The sequence below is a fragment of the Crinia signifera genome, chromosome 5 (genome assembly GCF_055691185.1).
Source record: "Crinia signifera chromosome 5, ASM5569118v1, whole genome shotgun sequence".
Classification (NCBI taxonomy): domain Eukaryota; kingdom Metazoa; phylum Chordata; class Amphibia; order Anura; family Myobatrachidae; genus Crinia; species Crinia signifera.
The window spans coordinates 163,074,767-163,087,365 of NC_139221.1; the positions used below are offsets into that span (position 1 = coordinate 163,074,767).

Genomic DNA, 12,599 nt, shown 5'->3' on the forward strand with positions numbered 1-12,599 from the left:
GTGGAATTTCTGATGGCAAGGTTTCACGTCCAGCATACGTACGATCAGCACTGGTGCCCCCCAAGGATGTATCCTCTCCCCACTGCTCTTCTCTTCTAACAACTGCACCTTGACTGAGCAGTAAGTAAAAAAAATAATGAAATTTGCAGATGACGCCTCCGTCATCGGCCTAAACAAGGATAGAGATGAGTCTGTATACAGATATGAAGTGAACAGGCTAACACTTCACCCTCGCCCAGGAACCCCCCCTGCATGCACCACTGGTTTAGGCTATGGGGGGATTGGTGTTAGGGTCTGGATGCAGGAAGGGAGGGCAAAGGCCTCCATAAACTAGTCAGATTTGGCCACTTTGTACCCGATTCCGACGAATCGAGCCAAGAATTTGGGTGAAAAGTGGCCAAATGGAATTGTGATTGGCATTTGATCGGATGCACGGCTCTGTGCGCATCAGATTGGAGCGAGATCACATGCAATACGTCAGGTGCAGAAGGACCTTATACGATACATTCTGCCGCATGGAATGTACTCAAAGATGATCAGATGGCCATATAATGCTGTAAAAAATCACAGTAGTGCATGGCCATACCTTCAGGATTCGGGTGTTGGGGGCAGGGAGTAGGTAAATATAGTTAACGACTTCTGTCCGGATTACACCATCAGGATGCTGGCATCAGTATTCTGACTGCTGGCATCCCATTCACCGGTCATAATAGGATTCCATTTTTCTTCAAATAAATAATATCCTCTAATAGCACAAGGTACCTCAACATGAATTTGCACACCTCAGTATTACATTAGCAAATTATTTGTAATGTGCAATAAATGACATCTATCTTGTGTCCTCAATAACACATCAAATAAGTAAAAGACAACCTTACTGTATACTGCTAGCACAGAAAATCAGCCACAGGTGTGGCTAAATAACTCATTTTATCGTGGAAGATCAAGAAATAACTATAGTTGAATATACTTCAGGTCCTGTAAACACTGTATTTATATGTAATGTTTCACTGGTTTATAAATAGACCATGCATAATTTCAATTTCTCAATGGTAGTAAATTACTCCCTGCCCTGTTGATACACCCTTTTTTACATTATTGCTGTTTTAAGTTACGGATTACTCATTTACAGTGGTAAATGCTCCATGCTTTGTTGAGAAAATGCAATATCACCTACCCATTAGCTTTAGTGAAGCAAGTCCTGGTGAACAGGGTGCAAGAACTCTAGAAGTTTAAATCATAGATGATGCAATGTAAAGGTCTATGAACTCTCATGTTACCTGGGCAGACAGTAAAGACTTATACCCCATTCTCATTGCCTAAAAAACCCGGGTATTTGGCAGGGCGAGCGGTAATTTCCCGTGTCGTGTCTCAGTGTGAACGCGTCCTTTTGAAATTCCCGGGTGTTATGCCCCGGGAATTACACACGGGTTTTTTGCAGGGTTTTTCCTGGGTAAAACACGGGTGTACTTCAGTCTGAACAGCGCAGACACGGGTTTTTCAAACATGATGGAAAAAAAGAAGCTCATTGGCGGATGTGATCAGGTGACGTGACGTCCATTTCATGCTGCGTCTGACGTCCATATGCTGCGTCGAGGAGAGCAGACATGTCGCACTGGAGGGATGAGGAAGTGCTCGAGCTGCTAGCAGTGAGAGGAGAGGAGGAGATAAAAAAGCAAGTGACCGGCACAGTGAAGGACTCCGTTGTTTACTACAACATCGCCAAAATCCTGTCTGCCCGTGGCATCGTCAAAACGCAGCAACAGGTAGTGAATAAACTCAAAGCCCTGCGGAAGCAGTATGCTAAGGTCCATGACCTAAACAGGAGGAAGAGTGGTGGTGCCCGTATGGACTGGCCATTTTATGACCAGTGTAATGTCATCTTTGGGAACTCTGCACTGGCTAATCCCATATCACTGTCCTCCTCCAGCAGTTTTGCTGGCAGTGCAGCAAGTGTCTGTGAAGAAAACGCAGTAGCAGCAGCAGCGTCACCCATTGACCTTGAGGCCACAGACAGTGAAATGGATTCCCGCTCTGTCCATGGTGAAGCCCAATGTGAAGTTCTGGATTCATCATTTAACTCCCACAATTCAGCTGTAGGCCCCACGGCATTCTCTTCACCTGTGCAGCATCCGCCATCACCTTTGCAGCGACCACCATCAACGCCTGCATCATCACTACCTGCTGAAGGAAGTCCAGCCTTTGAAGCATTGCCACAGAGTGCACGTCCAAAGTTGCGGACCAACAGTAAGTTTATAACTTTTTACACACACCATTATTACACAGTACTATATTTTTGTTTATTAAAGAAATATGTCGCAGCATGTAGCAAGAGTGCAGGAGGGAAAAGGCCTCAAGCATGCATGTGCCAACACTGCTTTTTTATTTAAGTATTTTTGAAATTTAACATCCACATGCATCTGTGCAGAGGGGATCTGATTCAGGCCTGTCAGCAACATTGCTAACACGTCTGAATGAGAAGTTAAGGTTTTACTGATATCTAGCCTTCAGCACAGATGGTTTTCCAAGTGCATGGGCACCAACAATGTCTTTTGGGTAGAAGGAGAAGTAACATTATTATAGTCTTGTATAGTAATGTGTTGTTTGTTTTTCCCATAGTTTATAATGTGCCACTGAGAAGAAAGAGGTCCACTAAGATGGAACAAGCCACAAAAGCAATGACCACCGTAATGCTTGAACACCTGAAGGAAATGGATAATTCGATGCAAGTTCATGAAGATGCTCGTCTGCAGCGATTTATGGACAATGAGCGTGACCTACAGAACACGTTCATTACTGCCATTGTTGGTATGCATGAGCGTATCAATCGAGAGAACCGAGATACGCAGATGGAGTTCCTTAATAGTCTATTTAGGGCACAAGGCCATGCACTGCCCCAGCCACCACACAATAATTTTCAGTATGGTTATCCAATGTATAGCGCAGGCCAACCAAATTTTGTAGGCCCAACCCAGGGGAACATGGTGCCATACAGCACACCTCACCCACCACCAATGTCACACCTTTTCCCTGAGTATGCTGCTGGGACTCCTCAGCCTCAAGCAAATGACCTCCATTTCCCTGAGCGTACAGCAGGTCCACCTCAGCCTCCCCCAGTTCCACCGCACTCCTCAGAGTATGCGTCTGGGACACCACAGCCTCCAGCAAATCCTCGACATTTCCAAGAGCGTACAGCTGGTGCACCTCAGCCTCCACCAGTTCCTCCGCAGTGCCCCGAGTATGCTGCTGGGACACCTCAGCCTCCAGCAAATCACTGCCATTTCCCTGAGCGTACACCGGGTGCAACTCAGCCTCCCACAGTTCCACCACACTGCCTTGATTATGCGGCTGGTCCACATAGTCATGCGGAGAATCGAACGGCTCCAAGAAAGGAAAACCCCCGCTACCATGTGCTGTAGAGGTGTTTATTGACTTTTTGTTTATTTGTCTGCCCACCCGGCCTGTACAGAAGTTATGTAAGGCATTTGGGTATTGTCATTACAGTTTTATTATATTTTTCTATGTGCATTTTTGGTACACTTTATGCTATTTAACTAAAAAAATATATGTTGTACATATGAATAAAATATGTACAAACAAACAGAAATGTTTTTGAAGTTTATTGAAAATTAAAAACTATAGTACACTAGTGGGTTAAAGCAAATATGTTATTGGTAATGGTGTTGCGAATGTCTTCTGCACATGTGTTTGTCCCCTCATACATCTCAGAATCTGCAGAGTGATCTGATTCCTCAGGCTCCAGTACGGTCCATTCTGGTAGAAACTGTTCTTTCTTAAACTCACATATGTTGTGCAACACACAGCAGGCAGCAACTACATGAGGCATGAAGCTGGTATCAATGTCATTGCGCTTCATTAAACAACGCCAACGGCCTTTTAGACGGCCAAAGGCATTTTCTACCACCATTCGTGCAGAACTGAGGGTGTGGGTGAAATCAATTTGTTCCGGGGTAAGTTGATGGCGCTGGGTGAACCCCTTCATTAACCATCGTCGTAATGGGTATGCTGCATCCCCGATTATATGTACTGGGATCTCCACCCCATCGATGATCTTCGATTTCTGCAAAGTAAAATAAGAGTTACAATATGGAATTCTTGGAGTACAAGTATGCTATTCAGATTGCCACTTTTCTCTACCGGTGTAAAGAGAGACATTGAAAAACAACAATACATGTGGTACGTTGGTTATACATACATGCATACATAACACTAAAAATATCCCAACTGCAACATGCAAAAACATATCTTTACCTCTCTAGGGAACAACCAGCCATCCTGCTTCTCCTCAGCAATAAGGTATAGGTCCGAATTTGCTAGAACCCTTGCATCATGGGAACGGCCAGGCCAGCCAATGAAGACATCAGTGAAGCTGAAAATATAAAGTGTTAAGATTTCTGTTTAGTTACCCTAGCAATACGCAAAGTACAGTTTAATTTTATCATAAAAAAATGTACTTACCAATATTTGTGGTCCACTACAGCCTGTAGAATTATGGAGTGCCAGCCTTTGCGATTAAAGTAATCCGCATGGTTTTCTGTGGGGGCAATAATAGGAATGTGTGTACCGTCTATAGCTCCAGCACACTGTGGATATCCACGATGCAGGAAACCAGCGATGATGTCGTCCAACCTTTGTCCTTGAGGTAAGGTGATGAAACGACGGTAAAGTCCTTCCAGCAAAGCCTGCGTCACCTCATGGACTATAGTGCATACAGTGGATCTCCCCACTCCAAACAAGCAGGCGACTGTGCGGTATTCTCCCGGTGTAGCATACCACCATAGCGCTATCGCTAGTCTCTTTCTAGGTGAGATGGGTATTCTGCAGTTTGTGGTCTGTCTGGAAAGTGCAGGGGTTAGAAGGTCCAGCACATACTGAAAGGTCCCACGTGACATGCGAAAATGCTCCATCCACTGGTCTTCCTCATAACCCTCCACTGTAGACCAAAATACCTCGCCATGAGAGCAGTCTCTGGTCCACATTCGCCGGGTACTGGATGTGCTGAACCTCAATATGGAGGTAACGCTGGAGGTGATGAAAGCTCTTCTCCTTCGCACATAATGAAGGCGAGCACTGTCTCTCTCAGCAAGAAATTGCGCTCTCCTCCTCTTCAAAGTGCATTGTGCAAGGTAGCACAATGTAAGCAGCTGCAGCAAGCTCTCATTTGCTGCATGAAACAGCAAAATGGTGCAAAACAAAAGCATCTCATCAGCCATGATTCCAGCAATGCAGTGTGCTTGGAAAAAACAGGCCACTTTATATGACATCATCCTCAGCCAGCCAATAACAGCTGCTTTCTAAAACAGCCAATCACAGCTACTTTTTCAACAGCCAATCAAAGCTGCTTTTATATTCACACACTTGTTGGCAGGGCAGACCAGGGGAAGCAGTGTGAACGCGTCATACACGGGAATTTCCCGGGTTTAAGGTGCTGTATGAACGGGGTAGAAAAGTATCCATTCTCTGTGCCCCGCCAAAAACCCGGCAAGAAAAACCCGGGATTTTGCAGGGGCGGCAATGAGAACATGGTATTAGTCAGTATACACACAACACAGAATCACTGGGGGCAGTGGCGGATCCACCAAGGGGCGACAAGAGGTGGTCGTCCCGGGGCCCCCACACATCAGGGGCCCCCACACTTCCACTGGGTGGGTGGCAGGCAGTGAGGTACAGGCAGCGCATCCCTGGTGTCCGGGCAGCGCAGGGCGACCAGGGGGTCACTGCAGCACCTGGACAGTCAGCGACCTGCTCCCTTGTCACACTGTCTCCGGGGGGACCTACCCCGCTCTACCTGCCTGATCACCCCGTGTCCCGGGCGACATGAAGCGGCCGTGCCTGTGCAGCAGCTCCGACTCCGATAGGCAGCGAGAATAACTACTCTGGTGAGTGCTCCGGGTGAAGGGGGGGTTGAGAGGAGAGGATGGGGGGGTGGGGGTGAGAGGAGGGGGCACCCCACAAATTGTGTTGTCCAGGGCCCCCACATACCTTAATCCGGCACTGACTGGGGGTGATTCTATGGTGACTCCTTCTTTGGACAAAACCATGTGCACTGCAGGGAATGGGATCATTCGTCAGACTGCATTTAGGTCTACAAGCATTAGGTCTACAGCATTAGGTCGACTTGCATTTAGGTCGACCTGACTGAAGGTCGACATGGGTTAGGTCGACAGGGTCATTAGGTCGACATGTGTTAGGTCATCAGGTGTTAGGTTGACAGGGTCATTAGGTCGACAGGTATAAGGTCGACAGTGAAAAAGTCGACATGTTTTTTTTTATTTTTTTGCAAAAACAAATTTTTTTCATTATTTCAAGCGTTGACAGAGTCAGCATAGCACCGCGTCCCCTCGCATGGCTCGCTGCACTCGCCATGCTTCGGTTACGGTGCCTCGCTAAGCTCGGCACACTATTTTATTCTCCCACCACGCCCTAGTGGATGGTAGGGAATGAATTACCGCCTCTCGGTACATGTCGACTCATAAAACAGTCAAATGACCCCATGTCGACCTTTTGCCTGTCGACTTTCCCTATGTCGACCTAATGACCCTGTCGACCTTATAAAAGTCGACCTAATGACCCTATCTACCTAATGACCCTGTCGATCTTCAGTCATGTCGACCTTCAGTCATGTCGACCTAAATGCAGGTCGACCTAGTGGTGTAGACCTAATGCTTGTAGACCTAAATGCTGTAGACAATATGACCGTATCCCCACTGCAGTTAGGGAAGATTTAACATGTGCAGAGAGAGTTAGATTTGGGTGAGTTATTTCTGTGCAGAGTAAATACTGGCTGCTTTAGTCTTACACTGCAATTTAGATTTCAGTTTGAAAACACACCACCCAAATATAACTCTCTCTGCACTTGTTACATCTGCCTAACCTGCAGTGTACATGGTTTTGTCCTTTAAAGACCAAACCAACCTGAATCACCCCCAATGTTTACAGTGTTTCTATTTTAATTTGGTTATTTTGATTTATTTTTGTCTGTTATTATTTATCTATGTAGTTTATATTACTGTTAACATTGTGACCCCATACTTTACATGTATATATCATTTCTGTCTCTTTTTGTAAGCTATTGCAATAATTTGGCAGTGGCAAACGCAGGATTTTTAGAGAGGGGTTTCCAAATGTAATCCAAAATCTCCCTCTGTGCAGCACATTAGAGGGTACTTGTGTATTATAGCGGAGCCCCCGATGTACATCGTATGATGAATGTATCGCATCGCATCGCATGCCATGTACCCGATGGCATGCGATGCAACGTGATTTTGACCCCCTATACGATTAAAAATCGTATAAGCACCCTAAAGGGTGCTTTTGAGCACCCTAATGGGTGCTTACAATGTTAAATGCACCCCCACGCCACCCCCCCCCCCCCCCCCACTATAAACGTGAACCGGAAGCGTGGCGAGCGCAGCGAGCCCGCGAGGGGCGGCGGTACGCGTCCTACGACCTTTTCATACCCCCACTATCCACGTCGGCGTGGAGTTGAGAATAGATTAGTGTGGCGAGCGCAGCGAGCCACCGAGCCCGAAGCGTGGCGAGCGCAGCGTGCCCCGCGAGGGGACGCGGATACCTTCACAGGTAAACGCGTCCCTTCGCAGGCTTCACAGGTATCCGCGTCCCCTCGCGGGGCTCGCTGCGCTCGCCACGCTTCGGGCTCGGTGGCTCGCTGCGCTCGGGGTGCATTTAACATTGTATGCACCCATTAGGGTGCTTAACATTGTATAAGCACCCATTAGGGTGCTTATACAATGTTTAATCGCATTGCATCGCATCGTATGGCATTGTATGCCATGTACAATGGCATACAATTTGAAAATTGTATGCCATCGTTCACTAATGCAGCCCACACACGCACCGATGCCGGCGGTGCGATGCTGTACGATGGGGTGCGCGCTCCCGCGGCACCTCATCGTACAGTACAAAAAGTATGTGCTGCACATACTTTTTGTACTAGCTTTTTCAAGCACAGAATCGCATCGCATGCACATCGTATGCACAAGGCATACGATGCGATGCTGTGTGTGCTAGTTAAGCCCACAACGCACGCTGGAATCGGTGCGTGTGTGGGCTGCATAACCAACGAAATCGCCTCGCATCGCATACCATCGCATGCGTCATGGTATACGATGCGATGGGCGCCGCCAAAATACACAAGTACCCATTAGAGTAATGGTCCATACACACTGGGCGACTATGAACAGCGTGTATGGACAGCGATGATCGCATTCATCACTGGGTGGAAAACCGCTCAGTGCATACACACTGAGCGGCTTTCCCCCTGCCCGGCACCGACAGAGGAGGGAGGATGGCTTTGCATAGCGCAGTGCTATGCTATGCCATCCGCAAAGCCGCTCATCTGCTGGTATAACCAGCTGATGAGCGGCTTTCCCGGTGATGATGCGGGAGCGCGCAGCAGCGCTGGGAGGCTTTGAGCAGAAAGACACTCAAACCTGCTGTTTTGAGTGACCTTCAGCTCAAAGTCGCTCAGTGTGTATGGGCCTTAAGTGCAGGAGTCTGGGGGAGTTGTAACAGCCCTGAAAATCAATATTTTTATACACTGGATACTGCATGGAATACAGTATTAATATTTAGCAGTATATAGTATAGGCTATTTCAAACATTTAAATAAGATAAGTAGTCAGGAAAAGGTTCAACATGTAATAATAAATAAATACATAAACATAATAGAGCCAATACTGCACTTTCTAAGCTCACAATCTACCACTTCATAGTAAGGCTCCTGACTCTTCCTCCTGTCAGCTGCTCTCTGGTCCAGTGCAATCAGAGGCGTAGCGAGGGCGGTGCCGGTGGAGCACCAGCTCCGGGCGCAGGAAGGTATCATGGCGCCGGAGCTGTGCCGGCACCGCCAACTCGCCCGCTCCCCTGCCGCGGCCATCTCCCTCGCTGGCTCCCGGCTAGTCCCCGCTGTGGGAGACCGTGACGTGGTGCTATTTAAAATTCACCTCTCCCGCTGGACCGCTAGCCAATAGGCGCTTGCGGTCCAGCAGCCAATCAACTGGTGTCTGCTGGACCGCGAGCGCCTATTGGCTAGCGCGGTCCAGCGGGAGATGTTAATTTTAAATAGCAGTGCATGTCTCCTAGCCAGGCATCCCAGGCATAGGCGTGCGCACGGAGGGAGGGGGAGGGGGGGGAGACTAGCTGCAGCCCGGAGCCGCGCGGTGTGTGGGGTGGGGACTAGCCGCACTTCTGACGTCACAGCCAGCTGTCAATCAAAGGGGGCACCTGCTGGGAATGTGCTTAAAGGGGGCACCTGCTGGGAATGTGCTTGTCCACCTGGCAGAGTGGTGACAGACTCGCCCCGATACCCTAAATCACTTCACCTGAGAAGTAGCTGGTGGGGGATAAGCATTCTGCCCACACTTCTGCCCACAGCCTCACCATGAAGGGGGGAGAAGAGGGAGAGGACACACTGCTGACGCCTTTGCTTCGCACAGGGAGGAGGAGCCACTGCCATTGTCTGGTGAAGGAGAGAAAGTAATGGTGAGCATCCTAGCATCTGTTTGTCTTTGCCCCCCCCCAACTCTTCCATCTGTCTATGCTGCCCCTCCATCCATCTGTCAGTCTGTCCCCCAACATGGTACTTTGTCCCCATCTGTCTATGCTCCCCTTGATCCATCCATCTGTGCTCCCCCTCCCCTCGTCCATCTTTCTATCTATGTTCTATCTGTCCATCTTTGCCCCTGTCTGTCCTGTGCCATATAATATGTAATGGGCATTACAGTGTGTCAAATAGTATGTAATGGGCATCACGTTGTGAGGCATAATGTGTAATGGGCATCATGGTGTAAGGCGCAATGTGTAATTGGCATCACAGTGTGGGGCGCAGCATTTAATAGGCATTATGGTGTGTGGCATAATGTATAATGGGCATTATACTATGTAATGTCTGTGTGACGTTTAATAGGCATTACGGTTTGTTATATAGTATGTAATGGGCATCATGTGTGACCTTATGTGTAATTGGCATCACAGCATATGGCTTTAAGTGCAATGGGAATTACGGTGTGTGGTATAATGTTAGGCCGCATCCCCTTTTTGCAAGAGCCCTGCCTACTACAAATCGGGAAAGGGGGGCGCGAAACATGCCCTTGCTCCAGGCACCGTGGCACCTAGCTACACCGCTGAGTGCAATGTTTGAGGGCTCAGATCCTCACATACAGTAAATGTGGTATAACAAGCTGGTACACTAGGCATGTGCAGCAGCTCTGCTGTGTCCCTTACACTGCATGTGGTGTAAACTGCATGTGGTGGCAGCTCTATTGATCATATTATATACCAGTCCTATGTTGTCATAATTTTGGGCACTTGCCAATAGGAGGGGGGTTTCCAGGCAACCAGAATGCTGACCCCCTGCGCTTGCCTATGAATGTGTATATTACACAAAGACACTAAATGGGGGTTTCATTGCATACATGAAGTCTGTCAACCTAATTAAGATTCATGTAAAGTAGTTCAGTCCTGCTACCAAACTAGCATGAGCACCTAAAAACTAAGCCTACATACACTTATGCCACATACTGTACTTAGAGGCATATTTACCATAATCCATACTTCAATTGTGGTCGTAGTATGAAATTATGGTTCCTGACAACATTGCAGTCATGTACATTAAACAGTGTATATAGAATACCAAATGTCTCTCTCTCACACACACGCACACACATACACACACACACACACACACATTGCCAGCATAATATGTTACATCCGTATATATGTTGTTCCTATAAAAATACTTGGATAAACACCCTTGTACAATATCACACAATGGCTATTGTAGTAATCCTTAGTATGTATAAAGAGGTATGCACACGTTGCACGCTGGCATCTAACAATAACTGTTTCTTGTTGGCACAAGCAAGTGCTCCCTGATATGTATGTGTTACAAGGGCTTCCCCATCAGACTGTCGTCTGTCTGCCCCTGCTGCCCAAAGTGATAACAACTCCAGGCTGCAGGTAAGATGATATCCTTCTCAGTAACAATAAGTAGTTCATACTGTACGTGGTCATGGACAGAATTTCATCAACCTAGTCGACTTTCACAGGTTATATGTGTTCAAGCATATCTCTGCGTCTATTAAATCTCATCTAGACTTTATATTTCTAGTCTTTGTTTTACTTAATACAAATAAAGTAATCAATCAACAAATCATTTGTCAATGAATCACTTTTCATAATTGGACACTAGCCATGGATTGAAGCTGCTTGTTTCTGTTAATCCCCGGTGCAAACATTTTGGTTTTTAATCTATAAACCCCCTTTAACAAAACGTCATCCTAATTTCCTATATATAGAACTCCTATACTCCAATTCAATCTAATGGTGTGTACACATGGTGAGATTCGGGATAATGTAAAATTATGACTATCTGGTTTTGGCTAAATGCACTTAAAAGTGGGTACACACGACTCGATCCTAGCGGCCATCGATACCGATACGATATCGACGGCTGCCAGGATCCGGCGGGTTGCCTGAACAGGAGAGTGGGAGGGAAGAGAGTGGGGAGAGGGAGGGACGAATGCTGCATAGAGCATCTTCCAGATCGAAGCAGAAATAGACTTGCCAGGCAAGTCTATTTCTGCTATTGATCCTAATGCCACGTGGCCTCGCATCAGGATTGAATTTGCATTGAAGGACTTAACACACTTCGATACAAGGTCATTTTTCAATTAGATTTTGCTTCTATAAGCAAAATCGAATAGGAAGATAGTGGAAATCTCACAGTGTGTACCCACCATAACATTTACTTTAGATTTACACTATCTCTATTTGGCCCTAGAGGTGCCCACACATGGTGCAATGTGTGTGGTATGCGTTTTGTACTAGATCGCATCGCATCTAGTTCAAATTGCATGCGATATTCTAAAACTGCTTCCTCATACTTTATGTACTTTGCAATATGTGATGCATGGGTGCGAGCATCGCATCACAAGCCATATAGAAACATTGTGCGATTTGAACTACATGCAATGTGTTTGTTTGGAACTAAACAGTTAAAAAACGCATGCGACCATAGGCCAAATACAGTGCATTCTGCAGGCTTGCCTGCACAGTCTTTTTAGCCCTGTGATAATGATGCCACGGGACTCCGCATCGGGATCACATGCAGCTGAACTTTTGACTAATGCCCCTTTCAGACTTAGTTACTACCCGAGATTTCACTTCCAGGTTCGATCCACGGATTTTAGTGACCCGGGTCCAGTGGCGTAACTAGATACATGTGGGCCCCATAGCAAAAGTTTGGAAGGGCCCCTATTTATCACCTAATGCTGAAAAATGTATACAGCACATGTAACTTTAACAAGCAAAGTGGGCCCCTCTCAGCTCTGGGCCCCATAGCAGCTGCACCCCCTGCACCTATGGTAGTTACGCCCTTGCCCGGGTCTATTGCAGGTGTTTAGGATTTGGGAGTGTAATCCCAGGTAGACCCTTTCAGATATACGCTAGTCCCGAGTTTATGCGCGTTCATGTGAAAAAACCCTGGATTTTCGCGTATGTCTGAAAGGGGTATAACTTGCTATGCCATTTTGACTATAGAGTCAAAATCAACAATC

At 46.9% G+C, this 12,599-nt stretch overlaps 2 protein-coding genes across 6 annotated transcripts in view; one reads left to right on the forward strand and one right to left on the reverse strand.

Moving 5' to 3' along the window:
- COBL (cordon-bleu WH2 repeat protein) overlaps positions 1-12,599 on the reverse strand; it is a 482,604-nt gene that overhangs the window by 367,456 nt on the left and 102,549 nt on the right. The gene's annotated exons all lie outside the window — the stretch shown is intronic.
- On the forward strand, positions 1,320-4,443 carry LOC146080684 (uncharacterized). Its single transcript, XM_083188206.1, has 2 exons — positions 1,320-2,247; positions 2,620-4,443. Exons 1-2 carry the CDS (start codon positions 1,608-1,610, stop codon positions 3,417-3,419), a joined length of 1,440 nt encoding a protein of 479 aa, XP_083044332.1. The 5' UTR covers positions 1,320-1,607; the 3' UTR covers positions 3,420-4,443.